The 18,224-nt window shown below is 61.3% G+C and overlaps 1 protein-coding gene across 1 annotated transcript; it reads right to left on the bottom strand.

Moving 5' to 3' along the window:
* Positions 1-3,894: 3,894 nt before the first annotated feature.
* Positions 3,895-16,854, bottom strand: ADPRHL1 (ADP-ribosylhydrolase like 1). The gene is made up of 7 exons (XM_065901957.1): positions 16,483-16,854; positions 12,128-12,292; positions 8,292-8,417; positions 7,081-7,221; positions 6,331-6,458; positions 4,667-4,799; positions 3,895-4,252 (listed from the first exon to the last, which is right to left on the bottom strand). Exons 1-7 carry the CDS (start codon positions 16,694-16,696, stop codon positions 4,095-4,097), a joined length of 1,065 nt encoding a protein of 354 aa, XP_065758029.1. The 5' UTR covers positions 16,697-16,854; the 3' UTR covers positions 3,895-4,094.
* Between the last annotated feature and the right edge of the window lie 1,370 nt (positions 16,855-18,224).

Below are 18,224 nucleotides of genomic sequence, written 5' to 3' on the forward strand. Positions count from 1 at the left end.
CTGCGCGTGTCTGTGTCTCTCTAGGCGTGTCTGTGCGTGTCTGTGTCTCTAGGCGTGTCTGCGCGTGTCTGTGTCTCTCTAGGCGTGTCTGTGCGTGTCTGTGTCTCTAGGCATGTCTGTGTCTCTGTAGGCGTGTCTGTGTGTGTCTGTGTCTCTGGGCGTGTCAGTGTGTCTCTAGGTGTGTCTGCGCGTGTCTGTGTCTCTCTAGGCGTGTCTGTGCGTGTCTGTGTCTCTAGGCGTGTCTGTGTGTCTCTAGGCGTGTCTGCGCGTGTCTGTGTCTCTCTAGGCGTGTCTGTGGCTGTCTGTGTCTCTGGGCGTGTCTGTGTGTCTCTAGGTGTGTCCGTGCGTGTCTGTGTGTCTCTAGGCATGTCTGTGCGTGTCTGTGTCTCTAGGCATGTCTGTGTGTCTCTGGGCGTGTCTGTGCGTGTCTGTGTCTCTAGGCATGTCTGTGTCTCTCTAGGCGTGTCTGTGCGTGTGTGTGTCTCTAGGTGTGTCTGTGTGTCTCTAGGCATCTCTGTGCATGTCTGTGTCTCTCTAGGTATGTCTGTGTGTCTCTAGGTGTCTCTGTGCGTGTCTGTGTCTCTCTAGGCGTGTCTGTGCGTGTCTGTGTCTCTAGGCATGTCTGTGTGTCTCTAGGTGTGTCTGTGCGTGTCTGTGTCTCTCTAGGCGTGTCTGTGTGTCTCTAGGCGTGTCTGCGCGTGTCTGTGTGTCTCTAGGCATGTCTGTGCGTGTCTGTGTCTCTAGGCATGTCTGTGTGTCTCTAGGTGTGTCTGTGCGTGTCTGTGTCTCTCTAGGCGTGTCTGTGTGTGTCTGTGTCTCTAGGCATGTCTGTGTCTCTCTAGGCGTGTCTGTGCGTGTCTGTGTCTCTAGGCATGTCTGTGTGTCTCTAGGTGTGTCTGTGCGTGTCTGTGTCTCTCTAGGCGTGTCTGTGTGTGTCTGTGTCTCTAGGCATGTCTGTGTGTCTCTAGGTGTGTCTGTGCGTGTCTGTGTGTCTCTAGGTTTGTCTGTGCGTGTCTGTGTCTCTCTAGGCGTGTCTGTGCGTGTCTGTGTCTCTAGGCATGTCTGTGTGTCTCTAGGCGTGTCTGTGAGTGTCTGGTCTCTCTAGGCGTGTCTGTGCGTGTCTGTGTGTCTAGGCGTGTCTGTGTGTCTCTTAGCGTGTCTGTGTCTCTGTGTGTCTCTGTCCGTGTTTCCGTGTGTCTGCGTGTTGTGAGAAGGAGCGATGATGACCCTGCAGTAACTGGGGCCCAGTGTGATCACAGAAACAGTGGGCGAAGCTGGTCAAAGGGAACATGGATTCCTTGAGCTGTTTGCAATTTTGTGCTTCAAGTGCCTGAAAACAAATGGGACAGGAGAGGGAGGAAGAAAAGCCACTGCTCTGACAAGGGCCTGCGGGGCCCTGGAAGCAGACCGCCCCTGGGCCGGGGGCTGCGTGAGCCCTGGCAGGGTGGGTGAGGCTCCGGGTCGCAGGGTGGGCTGCTGCTGCCTGTGACCGCAGGGCTGGCCCATGGTCAGGCTCCGGCCGGCCGGCGTCCCCTCGCCCGTGTCTGGGGGCCAGCGTCCCCTCGCCCGTGTCTGGGGGCCGGCGTTCCCTCACTCGTGTCTGGGGGCCGGGGTTCCCTCACTCGTGTCTGGGGGCCGGCGTCCCCTCGCTCGTGTCTGGGGCCTGGCGTCCCCTCGCCCGTGTCTGGGGGCCAGCGTCCCCTCGCCCGTGTCTGGGGGCCAGCGTCCCCTCGCTCGTGTCTGGGGGCCGGCGTCCCCTCGCCCGTGTCTGGGGGCGGGCAGTTGAGGGGAGAAGCCTACAGAGCTGGCGTGGGCCTGGCCTGGCCATCACCTTGTCTGTGGCTCACCACCGGAACCTGAGCCCCGTCCAGGGAAGCCGAGGCTGAGCGGGTGGCCGGGCGCTGGAGCCCCAGAAGGCTCGAGGCTGGCATCCGCCCACCACGCTGGGTGCTCACGTCATATCTCCTCCTTCACCGGGAACAGGTCAACACAGGGGGCTCTTAACCCAGGTGGTCAGTGCTCCCACTGTCGCCCCAGGAGTCCCCCCACCTTTGGGGTGCGTCTCGGGGGCGGTTTTCAGACTCCACGTTTGGCTGGAGCACGAAGCTGGATGTTTCCTGCCCCGTGGGTTGGCGTGTGGTTGCTGTTTCCCTCCGTCTGCTCCGGTGCTGGGCTCACAACTGATGGGGGGTCAGGGAGGTGGGGGGTGCTGGGGGTGGGGATCGGCTTGCTGGAGGGCCCCTGCCTGAAGCCGTGGTGCAGGGTGTGACCCTGTGGCTCTCACACCCATGTCCTGACCAGCCGCGGGGGCAGCACAAACGCAGGAGGGAGATGGCCACGAACTCGGGGCAACGGAATCTCAGGCGAGAGCTGAGGAGACGGAGAGGCACGCGTGTGATGGTCCAGGAAAATGTCCAGGGAAGTATCAAGTGAAAAACGCCCAAAACAAGTCACAGGTATTGTATGATTCCTATCTGTGCAGAGAAGTCGTGTGTGTGTGTCACGCAAATGCACGTGTGTGGCACCCCGCTTACCCTCACTGTGTGTGTGCAGAGCCTCCTGGAGGCACATGTAGCAGCCGTGACCTCTCCCCCTGGTGACACTAGTCGAGTGAGAGTTTGAGGGATCCCGGCTCCCACACCCCAATTTATGGGCTGGGTTTCTGAAGCTGTGTACGCATATCCCTTTTCTAATAAAAATGACATCAGCGAGTATTGAATTTTAGAACATCTGAGTAGGTATGAGATTCTCTTTCCTTTTGTGATTTTTTTCTTTTCAAGATTTGTGTTTCCCTGGAATAGGAAAAGGAAGCAGGGGAACGAATTTCACTCTAATTTTGTGAGCCTGAGAATCTGTGTGTTTTAATTTGTAGTCAGTGTGTAAGTAGACTCACTACCTGATTCCCAAGGAGGTGGTAGTTCTCCTGCATCGTCAGGAGGGTGCAGGCCCCACGGCTCCAGCCCAGCGGCTCCCCGTCCCCTGGGCACGCGGCCTGGAGACCGTGAGGAAGCCCAACGTGTCCTGCGCGCCGGGGCCGGGGTCGACTTACCTTAGCTGGCTGCCGTTCCTGGAAGACGGCTCTGTGAGTCTCCGCACCCCAGCCCCGCCTGCACCCACGTGGCGGGGCGCCTGCCCTCCCCCGACCCCGACTGCCGAGCGTCCTGCGCACGGAGGTTAGTTCAGTGGCTCAGAGCCGCGGCGTGGAGCCCCCAGTCACGATGCGCATGAGGCCAAGGGCCTGTCAGTGGCCAGGGGTCCCGCGGGCCGGCGCAGCACCACCCACGGCCTCGGCTGGAAATGTGCCCCCTGGTTGCCCCAGGACGGGCCTGCCAAGCCGGCGAAGTGCGTGTTACATGTCAGCCGCCACCCACTGTCTGCTCACACCAGCCGCTGCTTCACAAAGGCTGTGGTCAGGGTTATTTTTTAACAAGAGCGAGTGTCCTCGGGGAGAAGCCCGACCACAGGGATCAGGCCCAGCTCTGTCCTCGTCGGCGAGCCTGGGGCAGGGCGGTGCCGGGCGCCGGGGCTGCACGCGGCCCTGTTTCCGGGCGTCCTCGGTTAGTCGCTCCCGGAGGGGTTGGTGTTAAGCACTGGTGTGATTAAACACGCGGGCTGGAGGTTAGATGAGCGCGTGGGGCGCCCCGAAGCCTCGGACTGGGGGCCACTCTTCCTCCTGGTCTGGACACGCCACGGCGAGGGTGCAGATGGAGCGGCTGCCCCCCGGGCCTGGGGACCAGAGGTGTGTGGGGTGGACAGGCCCCGCTAAGAGCTAGAAAGCGGCCGTGCAGGGCACCCTGCGGCCCGAGGCCGTCCCAGCTGAGCCGCCGCGGTTAGTGCCGTCCAGTCAGTGAGCAGAGAGCGTTAGTTTTGCAGTAGAATAAAATACACCGAATGTCCAAGAGGCCTTTTGTGACCTTGTATTGGGAGGTCTGAGGCTGTCGAATGCAGAGTGACATCAGTAAGGCACGAGGCTCTGCCAGGGCAGGGAGAATACGCTCATCGGACAAACAATGTATTTTATGCCGCAGTTAGGCCCCGGGAACGGGGGGCGGGTTAAGATGACACGGCTGCGTGTGGCCCCGGCGGGGAAGGCTTTACTTCTCCTGCGTGGACAGGCGGTGTAATGCCTCGCCCAGGCGCCTCAGCTCGTCGTGGTGCTCCAGCTCGCGGTACAGGCCCGCGGGGACGGCGTCCAGGCCGTGCAGCAGCCCGAACAGGCAGCCGGCGATGGCCCCGGTAGCCCCACTCTCACCTGGAAGAGGCGGGACCCTCAGAGCTGGCCCGCGGTCCCCGCCCCCAGCCCCACATCCCCTCGCCAGGGGGCTGAGCCGTCTCAGCCTCTGCCCTGACCTCGGTCATAGCCCAGTGGGGGTCCCCTCCCACTCCTGGGACGGCTGAAACCCCCAGCATGCAGAGGTCCTCCCAGCCTGGGGCCCAGCACTCAGGGGAGAGCCTCGAAGGGTGATGTCCCCACGGCGCCCCCCACCCGCTGACCTCAGCTCCCAGCCTCCTCCTGCCTTCCTGACCGAGGCCCCGGGTTGCTGCCCCCTTCTCTCCTCCTCCTGCCCCGGGAGGCGCCTCTGGGCACCCCTGGGCACTCGGAGAGGCCCCCTGGTCTGGGGAGGGGGTGCTCCTCCCAGCAGGAGGCCCACGGGCGGCCCCTCACCTCCGTGGAACATGGCGCGGCAGCACAGCTCCGTCCAGCTGCCCTTGGCTCCCAGGAGGGCGTCGTAGGCGATCATGGGGGCATCGTGGCCTCGCCGTCCTCCCCGACCCTCAGAGCTCCATTTCCTGTAGGTCTGGGGAAGGCACCGCAGGTTAGAGTCCTGGCCCGGGCCACGCCGAGGGCCTCAGGGCACAGGTCCCCATCCAGCCCTGCACTATGTGACGGCCCTGTGTCCAGGCACCGCCCCCAGCTGTGGGTGGACAGTAGGCAGGAAAGGCCTGCTTCCCAGGGCTCTCACACCCCGGCCGTCCTGCAAAGGCAGCGAATTCTGTGACGCAGACGGCCGGCAAGGGGCCTGGAATGCTGTGGCTGGCGCCACTGCAACCTGCGTGGGGCACGGGGACAAGCGGGGCCGGGCGGGTGCTGGGTGTTTTCTGGGCTGCGTGGGGCACGGGGACAAGCGGGGCCGAGCGGGTGCTGGGTGTTTTCTGGGCTGCGTGGGGCACGGGGACAAGCGAGGCCGGGCGGGTGCTGGGTGTTTTCTGGGCTGCGTGGGGCACGGGGACAAGCGAGGCCGGGCGGGTGCTGGGTGTTTTCTGGGCTGCAGACCGGTCGGTGGACATGGTAGGAGCAACGGTGGCTCAAGCAGCTGGGGGCTCAGAGCAGGTCCCTCCGCCCGGGAGAGAAGACTGACAAGGGGCCAGACGCAGCCAGGGAGATGGACACGGCCGGTCACACTCCTGCACCCTGGCAACAGAGCCAGGTCAGTCTGAGGCAGCAGCATCTCCACAGGAAGAGCAGTGTTACTGAGTCTTTCTGCATCAGGGGACTCATGAGAGATCAATGAAAGGACAGTAGGAAGCACTTGAAAAGGGAAGGCTGGATGCTTCTTCTTCCCCTACTCCTTCCTGACACCTGGAATACAGGTGTGCTGACTGGAGCGGGAGCAGCCACTTTGGACTATGAGTCAAGTTCTCAGAATAGCAGAGCAGCCAAACAGGAAGACCCTCAGTTCCTCACTGCAAGAGACTTCTGACCAGCTCTGAATACCCTTTCTGTGAAGATAATAAATGTCTGTCTTGGTTAAACTATAGTTACACAGGTCTCTCTTGTGCTGCCAATCACGATCCCAGTGATTTCAGCCACCACAGGGGTTTTCTAAGCATGGGGAATGCCACTGGTTTGCACCAATTTATTCATCCCCAGTTCAGTTCAGTCGCTCAGTCATGTCCAACTCTTTGTGACCCCATGAATCGCAGCACACCAGGCCTCCCTGTCCATCACCAACTCCCAGAGTTTACTCAAACTCATGTCCATCGAGTCAGTGATGCCATCCAGCCATTTCATCCTCTGTCGTCCCCTTCTCCTTCTGCCCCCAATTATTCATCCTAGACAACCCTATATGCCCAGTCTTCAGAAGAGATGAAGTGAGATGGACTATTTTTGCACAAATTGTGCTTATAATCAAGAAGATGAAAAGATAAAAGCAGTACCCATTTCAAACGGGCTTCCTGCATGAAGTCTGTCACAGCCCCCCACATGCAGCTGCTCAGCTCACCTCCCTGGTTCCCCACAGGTGGGGGTGGTAGGCAGGACTTGGCCTGGGACCCTGGGCAGTGGCCCCCACTTCGCCCACCCCCTCCGTCTCAGGCCCAAGAGCCTACTTTGTCCCTGTCCTCCGCGTCGTAGCGGTCCGGAAAGCTGGCCTCGTTCTCGGTGTCCTCGATGATTTTTCTCTCCTCCAGGTAAAACTGCCACTTAGCTTCAAAGTAAAACCAGTGCTCCTGGTATTCTAAACACAAAGAGCAGGTAAGCAGGCTGTGCCAGCTGTCCAGCCGGGTGCTGTGGGCGGCGATGGGGAGGGCCAGAGGCAGAGCCCGTGCCCCTGCCCAGCCAGGGGTGGAAGGGGGCCTGGCACCTGGCTTTAGCGATGGCTCCCGAAATTAAAAGATGCCCACACTGTAGCTGCTTTGAGACACTAGCAGGGAAGATGGAGTCGGGAAAGGGTGCTTGACGATGTGCTGAATTAAGGCAGCCATCACAGGACCAGAGTGCCTTCGCATGGAAATCCTGAACCTGAGTGTTTTCATTAACTTAGTGCTGTGTCTGCAAAGTCAGGAGACAGGACATTCATCGCCCCTAATTAATGGCCTGACACCCAAGCCCCGGAGGTGCTGGTGACTTTTCTGAATGACTTGTGCAGCTGCCCTGGCTCAAGATAATGCCAGGGGTTGGGGGGAACCTGTGTCTCAAGAACCCAGAGAGGGTCCCCACACCGGGCCTCCCACCCCCCGGCCAGGTGACACCACAGACCTTCTTCGTGGGGTCCACCTGTCACATGGAGCCGCCTCCCCCCCGGGCCTGGCCACGCTGCTCTGTGTGGATGGAGCTGCCGGGGCGGGGGCGGGGCTCACCTGCCAGGTGCCGGATGGTCTTCTTGCAGTACTCCTCGGCCAGCGGCACAGTCCGCAGCATGTCGCGCCCCCACTGCTCCAGCCGCTTTCCCTGGACGGCATACGACGCAAAGAGGGCAGTGCACAGGGACCCGAGGAAGCCTGGGGCGCGGGAGAGAGGCCAGGATGGACCCCCTGCGGCCACGCGCGGGAGAGAGGCCGGGATGGACCCCCACCTACCAGGGCCCCGCTCGGAAGAGAGGCCAGGATGGACCCCGCGCCTACCAGGGCCCCACTCGGGAGAGAGGCCAGGATGGACCCCCCGCCTACCAGGGCCCCACTCGGGAGAGAGGCCAGGATGGACTCCCCGCCTACCAGGGCCCCGCTCGGGAGAGAGGCCAGGATGGACCCCCCGCCTACCAGGGCCACGCTTGGGAGAGAGGCCAGGATGGACCCCCCGCGGCCACGCGCGGGAGAGAGGCCAGGATGGACCCCCGCCTACCAGGGCCACGCTTGGGACAGAGGCCAGGATGGACCCCTGCCCAACAGGGCCACGCTCGGGAGAGAGGCCAGGATGGACCCCTGCCCAACAGGGCCACGCTCGGGACAGAGGCCAGGATGGACCCCTGCCCAACAGGGCCACGCTCGGGAGAGAGGCCAGGATGGAACCCCCGCCTACCAGGGCCACGCTCGGGACAGAGGCCAGGATGGAACCCCGCCCAACAGGGCCACGCTCGGGAGAGAGGCCAGGATGGACCCCCCGCCTACCAGGGCCACGCTCGGGAGAGAGGCCAGGATGGACCCCCGACCACCAGGACCCCGCTCGGAAGAGAGGCCAGGATGGACCCCCCCGCCTACCAGGGCCACGCTTGGGACGGAGGCCAGGATGGACCCCCTGCCTACCAGGGCCCCGCTCTGGAGAGAGGTCAGGATGGACCCCTGCCACGGCCATGCTCAGGACAGAGGCCGGGATGGACCCTCCGCCCGCCGGGGCCACACTCGGGATGGAGGCCAGGATGGACCCCTGCCGCGGTCACGCTCAGGACAGAGGCAGGGATGGACCCCCGCCTGGCGGGGCCGGCGCTCCCGAGCGTGGCTCCCGGTCACTCCGAGCCCCGCCCGCCGGGGCCACACTCGGGACGGAGGCCAGGATGGACCCCTCCGCCCCCGGGGCCGGCACTCCCGAGCGCGGATCCCGGTCGCCCCGAGCCCGCCCGCGGCCGCGGCGTCACCTGTGGGGTGGTTGTGAGTCATCCTGCCGCACTCCACGCTGACCTCCACCAGCGTCTCCAGCCGCTCTGGCTGCCAGTACCGCATCCCCACGCACATCGCCTTGGTGGCGGCGCCGAACCCCGAGCCTGCGAGGGGGACCTGCGTTCAGACCTCTGCCTGTAGCCCCACCTAAACTGGGCACACACAGCAGTCCCTGCCCAGGCTCGTCAGTGTCGGTGAGTCAGAAGCAGGGACACTGCCCGCATTGCTGACAAAGACGACAGACGAAAGAAATCGCATCGCGGCTCACGCTGGAGCACACGCAGCCGCGAGAGACAGGCTTCCCACTGGGGTGGGGCCGCCCCCAGTGTGCCCCGACTGGGAAACGGGGAGCGAGAACTGTGTCCACGTTGCACGTCCAGTCACGAACGCCCTCTTCCTAAAAGCTGCTTCCCTGAGCTACAGCTGTCAATCTACCGTGTGTTTAACAAATGCGTGCTGTCTTGACATGCTACCCCCAGGAAACCAGCAGCCGAAGAAAACCTGCACACGTATCTGTCGCCCCAAAGCGTGCTTCTGCCCCCTCCTGCTGTTCTCACCAACCACAGACTAGTTTGCATTCCCAGAAACGCGTATAAACAGAATCATGTAGAAAGGGGTCTCTTTGCCTGGGTTCCTTCACGCAGCGTAACTGGGCTGAGATTCACCCGCGCTGTGTGTCCGTGGCTGGACTCCGCCGTGTGGGTGGAGGGACCACAGCTGGTGTGTCCACTTCCAGCTGATGCACGTTTGCATTGTCTCCAGTCTGAGGTCAATACAAATAAAGGTACTATGAGCATTGATGACCCAAGTCTCGTGCGGATAGATGCCTTCTCTTCTCGTGGGTAAACATCTCTGAGAGGAACATTGAGCTTGTACATCGCATGAATGTCCAGTGTTGTAAGAAACTGCAGGACCAGGTTCTAAAGTGGTCGCACCGCTGCACACCCCCCACCCTGGAATCTCCGCCACTTCCAGACACCACTGCCAACGTGAGCTCGCCTGGAGGTTGGGAGTGAGCCCGTGAGGTTTGAGGTGAGCCTGTGAGGTTAGGGGTGAGCCTGTGAGGTTAGGGGTGAGCCCGTGAGGTTGGGGGTGAGCCCATGAGCCCGTGAGGTTGGGGGTGAGCCCATGAGGTTGGGGGTGAGCCCATGAGGTTAGGGGTGAGCCTGTGAGGTTAGGGGTGAGCCCGTGAGGTTGGGGGTGAGCCCGTGAGGTTGAGGGTGAGCCCATGAGCCCGTGAGGTTGGGGGTGAGCCCATGAGGTTGGGGGTGAGCCCGTGAGGTTGTGGGTGAGGCCATGAGGTTAGGGGTGAGCCTGTGAGGTTAGGGGTGAGCCCGTGATGTTGGGGGTGAACCCGTGACGTTGGGGGTGAGCCCGTGAGGTTGGGGGTCTTTCACCATGGCTTCTGTGTCACTGCGTGATAACGGTGCTGCTTCCTTGGCATGCACAGATCATCTCTGGTGAAGTGCTTGTTTAAGTAGCTTTCCCACTTTTGTACGGGGTTGCTTTTCTTAGAGAAGGCAACGGAAACCCATTCCAGTCCTCTTGCCTGGAGAATCCCATGGATGGAGGAGCCTGGTAGGCTGCAGTCCACGGGGTCGCGAAGAGTCGGACACGACTGAGTGACTTCACTTTCATGCATTGGAGAAGGAAACAACAACCCACTCCAGTGTTCTTGCCTGGAGAATCCCAGGGACGGGGGAGCCTGGTGGGCTGCCGTCTATGGGGTCACAGAGTCGGACACGACTGAAGCGACTTAGCAGCGGCAGCAGCAGCTTTTCTTATAAGCGGTTTTTAATTAGTTAGTTACTTGTTTATGGCTGCAGTGCGTCTTCGTCGCTGCACGTGAGCTTTCTCTGGTCGCGATGAGTGGGGGCTGCTCTCAAGTTGCGAGCTGTCACAGTGGCTTCTAGGGTCAGAGTTTGGGCTAAGAGGCCGTGTGCATGGGCTTAGCTGCTCTGTGGCATGTGGGATCCTCCCAGACCAGGGGTCTGATCCGCGTCTCCCTCAATGGCCCGCGGACCCGTGACCACGGGGTCCCCAGGGACGCCCCTTATCTTTAGGCTCTGAGTTCTCTCGGGCTTCCCTGGCGGTTCGCTGGTAAAGAATCCACCTGCTGACGCAGCAGACGCGGATTTGACCCCTGATCCGGGGGGACCCCACATGCTGTGGAGAAACTAAACTCACGCCCCACCACGACTGAGCCTGTGCTTTAGGGCCCGGGAGCCGGGACGACTGCGCCCCCGGCCGCAGCTGCTGAGGCCCGCGTGCCCAGGGCCTGTTCTCACGGCAGGAGAGGCCCCTGCACCCCCGCAAGAGGCAGCGTCTGCTCTCCCGGCTGGAGGAAGCCCCTGGGCAGACAGAGACCCTGCACTGGCAACAATAAATAAACGCAGTTACTTTTAAAAAGAGTTCTGTCGGTCCTCGGGGTTCACATCCCTCGCAGCCTTGTGCTCGGCAGCCTTTCTCCAGCTCGTGGCCTGCCTGCCCAGCCTCTCAGCGGATCTAAGGCGGGAGAAGGCGCCTGGGGCTCCTGACGCAGCTCCCCGGGCGGGCTCCGGGGCCTCTGCCGCTGCTGGCAGCCTCCCCGTGAGGACGCTGGGCCCGTGTTCCCGTCATCATTTCCTTCACAGACTTGATGCTGCCCCGTGGCCTGTGCGGTCCTGAGTGCCCGTTGGTGGTCGGGATGTGCGGGCATCTGTCCCCAGCTCCCTCGGGCGCGGACGCCTCACCTCTCTGCCCGCAGAGGCTGCTTGGCCCTGACTCCTCTGGGCGTCGGTCTGACTGCGTTTTCTCCGCGCCCGAGGCGCTGCTTCTGATGGAACCGGCCGTCCTCAGCTTGGCTCCGCGAGGGAGGCGCGCGCCTTCTTTGTTGTTGCTTCTGAGTGATTTGATGGCTGTGGGTCTTGTTGGAGGTTTTTGTTGGCTTGCTTGTTTCTTATGCTTGGAATTTGTTGAGTTTCTGGGGAATGGGAGTTCACTTCTTTAAAAGTCTACTTTGGGCAACTCTGGCCCGTTTCCCCACGTGGCTTTTGTTCTCCCTCCTCCTCTAAGGGCCTCGTGCTCTGAGCTGACCCATGGCTCCCTGAGGCCCGGTCACGCTTTCGGGCTCTTTGTCCTGTGTGTGTCCCGCTGTGGACGGCTTTTATCGCTCTGCCTCTCAGACTCACTGACTTTTCTTCTGAAACGTCTGATCTGCGTGAATCTCAGTCAGTGGGTTTTAGACTCAGACACTGGTGTCTTTCTCTAGAACTGTAAGCCTTTTGTATACTTACATCTCTCCTTAACTTTGCAAAAGTATAGAACACACACAATTTTATATCCTTACCTGATAACTCTAATGACTGTCAGAGTTTGTCATTTCTGATTTACTGACATTTCTCTTTATTATGGGCCACATTTCCTGCTTCTTTATTTGCCAGTAGTATTTGACTTGATGGTAGCCTTCAGCAGCAACCCAGAGGACGGGCCTGCCCTCAGTGTGAACCCAGAGGATGGGCCCAGGACCCCAGCAGCAGAGCCCTAGAGGCAGAGGCTGCCTGCCAACATCACCCCACACGAGATCATCACAGAGACAGACATTTTTGCAGGTGGTGATGCTTTCCTTGATGTTTTGGCTCAGAATGCACATTTAAAAGGAAAGCAGGGGAAAATATCCTTAAAGCAAGCCAGGGATGGTGACTGACGCCTGCATCCCCTGTTGGCGCCCAGGCTGGGCTGGATCCCCGGGGGTCCCCTTGGGGGTGACGAGCCAGGCTGTGTCCCACAGGCCCTCTGGCTGCGCCTCCTCAGAGGGAGAGGAGAGCTCCCTGACCTTTCTCATTGAACGGCGTGTGCCACGCGAGGAGGTAGTTGTCTGGCTTCAGCTGGGAGCAGCCCTCCAGGGTGGCCGGGTCTGCCCGCTGCTCCGGGAGCTTCTCCAGGACATCCACGTAGCGCCGCACCATCTCACGGTAGAGGTCGTCCAGGCACCAGAAATCTGGGGAGGAAGCGGGGGTCAGATGAGCCCCCAGCTCACGGCCCGCCCCCACCACAGGAGGGAGGCCCTGGGACCGGCTCCCCGGAGAGACCCGACCGCAGACGCAGCGCGCTTTGGATTTCATCTCATTTCAGAGGCTGTGGTTTCTCGTTGTTACACACGAGAATCTAAAAAGCCCCGGGGTCTTCGTGCACGGCCAACGGCTCTGTCCACGAAGCGCCTGCTGGCCCAGCACCCGCCTGCTCCGTGCCCTCACGGTCCCTCGTCCAGGGCGCCCGGAGCCGCCTTCCCACTCCAGCGGCCTGCTCCCCCCTCCAGCCAAGCCGCCACGCACCCCTCCCCCGTCCCCACCGTCCCCACCGCAACCCCGCAGGAAGGCGGTCTGGGGATGAGCGTGTCCTTGGAATCTCAGGGTGCCAGGACGGGGTGCCAGGTGCAGAGGGCTTGGCTGACCAGCTTCCAGATGGCCTCACATGCCTCCTCCGCAAGGTCAGGACCCCGTCTGCCTGCTGGAGGCTCAGCGAGGGGTTGTGAATGGGTTTTGACCATTTCTGCCATTAAGTGAGTCCACAGCATGGTGGACAGAGATCACACACCCTCCAAAGCTGGGGCCTGGGGGGCCTGGTCACATGGAGAGTGGGGGGTAAGGTGCGGGCAGAGGGTGCGCCTGCCAGCGAGGCAGATGGCACCAGGCCCTGTCTGTGCAGGGCTGCATGCGGCCATCCCAGTGAAGCCCCATCTCTGGGGGCCGTGGGGTGCAGAAGGACGCTGTCCTCTCCCGCTGACTCCAGGCGCAGAGCCGGCAGCAGAGCCCCGTTGGCATGAAACCCAGGTTGCCTCCGGCCCCGTGCGGGCGGGGAAGGCACACCCGAGTCCAGGCAGGGTGGGGGGTGTGCCGCGGGTCCCAGCACTGCTCTGGGGGCCACGCTGGCAGGGGAGTGGCTCCTGTCCACTTCCATGTCTCAGCAGCGGGCGCAGGCCTGGCACCGTCTGGCCGCTGCTTTGACTCTGGGCTGGGCCATGTTGCCTCGGTTCTGAGCCGGCGGGGATGCGTCCCGCCTGTCCTGTGGACGGTGATGCCAGGTGACGCGGGGTGACCCTGGCGACGTCGGGTGATGCCAGGTGACACTGGGTGACGCTGGCGACGTTGGGTGACGCCAGGTGGTGATGGGTGACCCTGGCGACGTCGGGGGATGCCGGGTGACACCGGGTGACGCGGGGTGACCCTGGCGACGTCGGGGGACACCGGGTGACGCTGGCTGACGCTGGCAACGTCGGGGGACGCCAGGTGATGCTGGGTGATGCTGGCGACGTCGGGTGTCGCCGGGTGGTGCTGGGTGACCCTGGCTGGGGAGGGGAAGCCCACGTTCTCTGTCAGCTCCTCTACCGTCTCCATCCAGGGCGAGTAAGCCTGGCCCTTCCGGACTCCCCTAAGAGGAGTCGTTTTATTCTGGAATCACATTCTTTTTGAAGAGACAAAAGTTCTTTAAAAGCAAAACGGCAGCAAAAGCCTGGGAGCTGATCCTGAATTCAGAGCCACAGAGCCTTGCGCCCTCTGGCCCGAGCTCCTCCGCGTGGTGATGTGGCCTCTGAACTCACTTCTCTGTCTCCCGCCCGACAGATCCACGTACAAAGCCCCCTGTGAGCCTCCCGGCTGAACTCATGACAGAGAGAAGGCAGGAGACCCATCTGGATCACTCAGTAATACCGACGTCTCGAATGCCGTGGCAGGCAGCGTGGGGAAGAGGATCGTGGGGCTGGGACCCGCCCGCCCCGCTGGGCCCGGGACGCCACGCCCCGCTCAGCGCCCACTCCCGCTCGGCACTGCCCACTCCCGCCTGGCACTGCCCGTCTCAGAGGCACGGCGGAGCGGGCACGGCACGGGCACACCGCTGCACCGCGGAGCCGGCCCTGCCCACGGCCACACGCCTGGGCGGCGAGCCCTGCCTGCCTGCCTGTGGAAATCACGTGAAGAGCCCCGTTTGTCGGGCCCCTGAAACAGCACAGGCCCTGCAGCCCCAGGTTGGGTCAGGCTCCAGAGGCAGGCCCACGGCCGCCGGGCTTCTGTCTGCACTTGCTGGTGGCAGTGAGCCGATGACACAGCTCCTCTGCGTCAGTTCCTTTGTCTGTAATCCGCCGTAATCAAGTCGACCTGAAGGGTGATGTGAGGACGCGATGACAATACCCTCAGGGAGACGGGCCCACAGTCAGGGTCCACTGGTGCCGCGACGCACGTGGCTCAGTCAGTCGCTTAGTTGTGTCCGACTCTCTGCGACCCCATGAACCGCAGCACACCAGGCCTTCCTGTCCATCACCAACTCCCGGAAATTACTCAAACCCACGTCCATCGAGTCGGTGATGCCACCCAGCCATCTCATCCTCTGTCATCCCCTTCTCCTCCTGCCCCCAATCCCTCCCAGCATCAGGGTCTTTTCCAGTGAGTCAGTTCTTTGCATCAGGTGGCCAAGATATTGGAGTTTCAGCTTCAGCATCAGTCCTTCCACTGAACACCCAGGACTGATCTCCTTTAGGATGGACTGGTTGGATCTCGTGCTGTACAAGAGACCCTCAGGAGTCTTCTCCAACACCATAGTTCAAAAGCATCAATTCTTCGGCTCTCAGCTTTCTTGACAGTCCAACTCTCACAACCATACATGACCCCTGGAAAAACCATAGCCTTGACCAGACGGACCTTTGTCAGCAAAGTAATGTCTCTGTCTCTGCTTTTTAATATGCTGTCTAGGTCGGTCATAGCTTTCCTTCCAAGGAGCAAGTATCTTTTAATTTCATGGTGCAGTCACCATCTGCAGTGATTTTGGAGCCCCCCAAAAATAAAGTCTGTCACTGGTTCCATTGTTTCCCCATCGATTTGCCATGCCCCTTACACAAGCTACAGTTTGTTATTAAAGAAAAAAGTTGGGCTGTTTGAAAACTGAACTTAGATGTTTAGGGGGTGAAAACACGTTCTGGGAGCATAGGCTTGCCCGAGTGCATCACGGTGACCCGTGTCCAGAGGGCCCGAGCCCATCAGAATTGGGCCCGCTGCCACCATGCTCTGGATCCACACACTTCACCCGGGTGGATTCCGCCCTGTTCCTGCCAAGGGGATGTGACTTGCTCCAAGCCGGGGTAGCACGTTCTTGACAGGAGCCACGCCGGGGAGTCCTGGGACCACGGTGCAGCCTGGAGACCTGCTGGGGACTCTGGCAGGCAGGCAGCACAGGAGGGCCCGGGGACCGGACGCAGAGGGGCCCGAGGCCTGCCCAGAGACTGCCCGGAAGCCCCACAATCGCCCCACCCACCCCCCCAGATTGCGGAGTCTACAGACTCAGAAGGCTGGCTTGTCATGTCAACCTGCTGTGACACTATCTTATCTGAGGCTTAGGGCTCCACCCGCTATTTGGAGCAGACGGCATTCCTGTGCCGTGACATCCGAGCTAAACCCGGCTCCCGGCGCGGCTGGCGGTGAGCACGCAGTGACACACACATTCCAGCCGCTCACAACCGCCTCGGGTTCTAATTTTGCAGTGACGTGCTCACCCTCTGACAGGTTTTCAACAGCAATTGTGAGGAGGCTGTGCCTCACCTGGACACCCGCTGCTTTTTCAAAATTCAGTAAAAACGTGGTCCTGAAGTCAACCTGCTACTTAAGGAAACTCTGTTCCCCCCAAATCCAACCAACTTCATAGCATTTTCTTAGGATAACAGAGAACCTGCAGCAACTCTCCAAGCTAAATCCTGTTTTGGCAGATGGAATTTTAACCACAATTCATCAGAATTTAGAAGCAATTCCCCCCAAATATCATCTTAATTGGCCCAACTGCAAACTGGCTTATTATTTTATATGTTTTTTGAAATAAATTCAGAAGCAAGCTACCTATTCACACTAAGAAGTTGAGACTTCCTCCCAAACAGGCCCCAAATGAGCCACCTGATTGCATTTAACCCTGAACACACAGGCTCTGCTGAGTGAACATTTACAAACACAATGAAAAGCCTTGGTTTAAGAACCCGAGTCTGCAGGTGAGCAGAGTAAAGTGACACTGTTGTCCGAGAGGCTGTCTTGGAACGCAGTGGAGGCACACCCCATTTGCTGGGGACCCCATGTGGCAAGCCAGCCAACCCCTGGGCTCCAGGCCCCTCACCTTGGGGTCCCCCCGACCCTGCCCCACCCCAGGGCAGAGCCTCACCTGTGACAAGGGCCCCCGCCGTCGACATGTGCATGATGGTGTTGCCGCTCACCGGCCACGTCTCCGGGGAGAGCACGAGGTGGTCCAGCCCGCCCCCCTTCCCCAGCTCCTCCTGGACCCTGGTGCCCGAGCCGCTGCTCTCCCTGGCGGCGTGCCCAAACCCCAGGGCGTCCCCGACGGCCCCCAGCAGCATCGCAGCCTGGAACTTCTCCATGTCTGCCCCCGGCTGCGGGCGCCCGCCGTGCTGCTCAGCCCTCAGTCCGCCCCGCTGACCTCCCGGCTGGTCATCCTGCAGCCGTCAGGAGCCTGCCCGAGCGGCAGGCGCTCCTCCTCTGTCTCTGCAGGTGGCACCAATGAGAACACCGTCTGGACCGCAGCTCGCAGCCTCGCCCAGCCACGTGGGGCGGCAGCGTCTCTCCACAGGGTCGGGACTGAGCTGGCCCTTGTGTGGAGGCGTCTGTGGCTCAGAACAGCCCTGGGCGGGAGAAGCCGCTGCTCTGGGGACATCTGCCCAGTGACGTGGAGGAAGCACTCACGTTCCCAGAGCTCCGGTGTGGAACCCCCACACCCAGGCTCAGTCCAGTCAATCACACGGTGCACGTCAGCCTCCCGCAGCCAGGCTGAGACCCCCGAGGCCCCCGGCCCCTCTGCCCCCGCGACCCCCCACACCCCAGCCTCCACCCGTCCACCTTGTCCCTGTGCCTTCATGCTTCCTGGACTTAAAATCACGTGGGTCGTCCTCAGCAGCCTACGCCTGGCTCCTGCACCCAGCACCCTGCTGGGACTCAGCTGTCACGCGCGCGGCTTTGGTTTCTGGAGGGCATGTGACTGTGGAGCACGTTGATGACAGAACTCAGCCACGCGGGGAGGAGGAAGCAGATGCAGCTGCAGGGGCCTGGGCGTCCCCCAGCCCACTGCCGGCAACGCCGCCCTGACAGACACAGGCCGTGCCATGTGGGGTGGGACGCGGGGCCCCCACCCTGTTCCATGGGAGGAGTGTTCATGGCGGTGCCGAGGCTGGGGGTCCAGGTGTAAACCAGGTGTCTGGACCGGAAGCCCAGGGTCAGAAAAGCCAGCATCTGTGTCCCCAGGCCTGTGGTAGCACAGGACCTGGTCCTACATCAAACCAGGACACCAGGACGTGGGGAACACATCTGATAAGTTTCAGTAACAGCAAGATGCTAAGATCCTAAGATGCTAAGATACTGAAATACTAAGATGCTAAGATCCTAAGATGCTAAGATCCTAAGACCCTAAGATGCTAAGGTGCCCGTGAGTGAACGGTGGCATCCTTGCAGCCCGTGTTGAGAGTGAGGCTCTGGAACCCGACTCCAGCTGGCGAGGTTCTGGGAGACCCTGCAGCCGCGGGCTTCACAGCGAGTGCCATCGGGTTGCGGGCATGTGCGCTCCCTCCGTGAGGGCAGCCTGCTGCCAGCGGCCCACCGTGGGGAGAAGGGCACCCCTCAGCAGAGACACGCATCGCTGAGGCAGAGGCGCCGTCCTCAGAGGTGCCTGGGGCAACTGCACACCATTCGGCCGACGTGAGCCAAGAGGACGCAGGGAGTGGGGCCCTGGCTGTGTGCCGAGAGCATGGGGGTGGTCGACCCGCAGAGCTGGGAGCCGGGGACGTGTGTTACCTCCCTCGTAAGCTTCTACTAAGCTGACGTCACAGACCAACACGCATGATGTCACCACCACAGCAGGAGGTGGTGCTGCTCAGGCCAAGAGCTGGGCGCAGGGCG

The sequence above is a fragment of the Muntiacus reevesi genome, chromosome 11, assembly GCF_963930625.1.
Source record: "Muntiacus reevesi chromosome 11, mMunRee1.1, whole genome shotgun sequence".
NCBI lineage: Eukaryota > Metazoa > Chordata > Mammalia > Artiodactyla > Cervidae > Muntiacus > Muntiacus reevesi.

Bases quoted from the DNA above. Each gene is read 5' to 3' on its own strand.
- ADPRHL1 (XM_065901957.1), bottom strand. From the start codon at position 16,696: ATGGAGAAGTTCCAGGCTGCGATGCTGCTGGGGGCCGTCGGGGACGCC. The intron at 7,222-8,291 runs GTGACGCCGCGG...CCCGCGCCCCAG, and splicing joins GACTCACAACCACCCCACAG to GCTTCCTCGGGTCCCTGTGC. The intron at 6,459-7,080 runs GTGAGCCCCGCC...CTTTGTGTTTAG, and splicing joins GACCATCCGGCACCTGGCAG to AATACCAGGAGCACTGGTTT.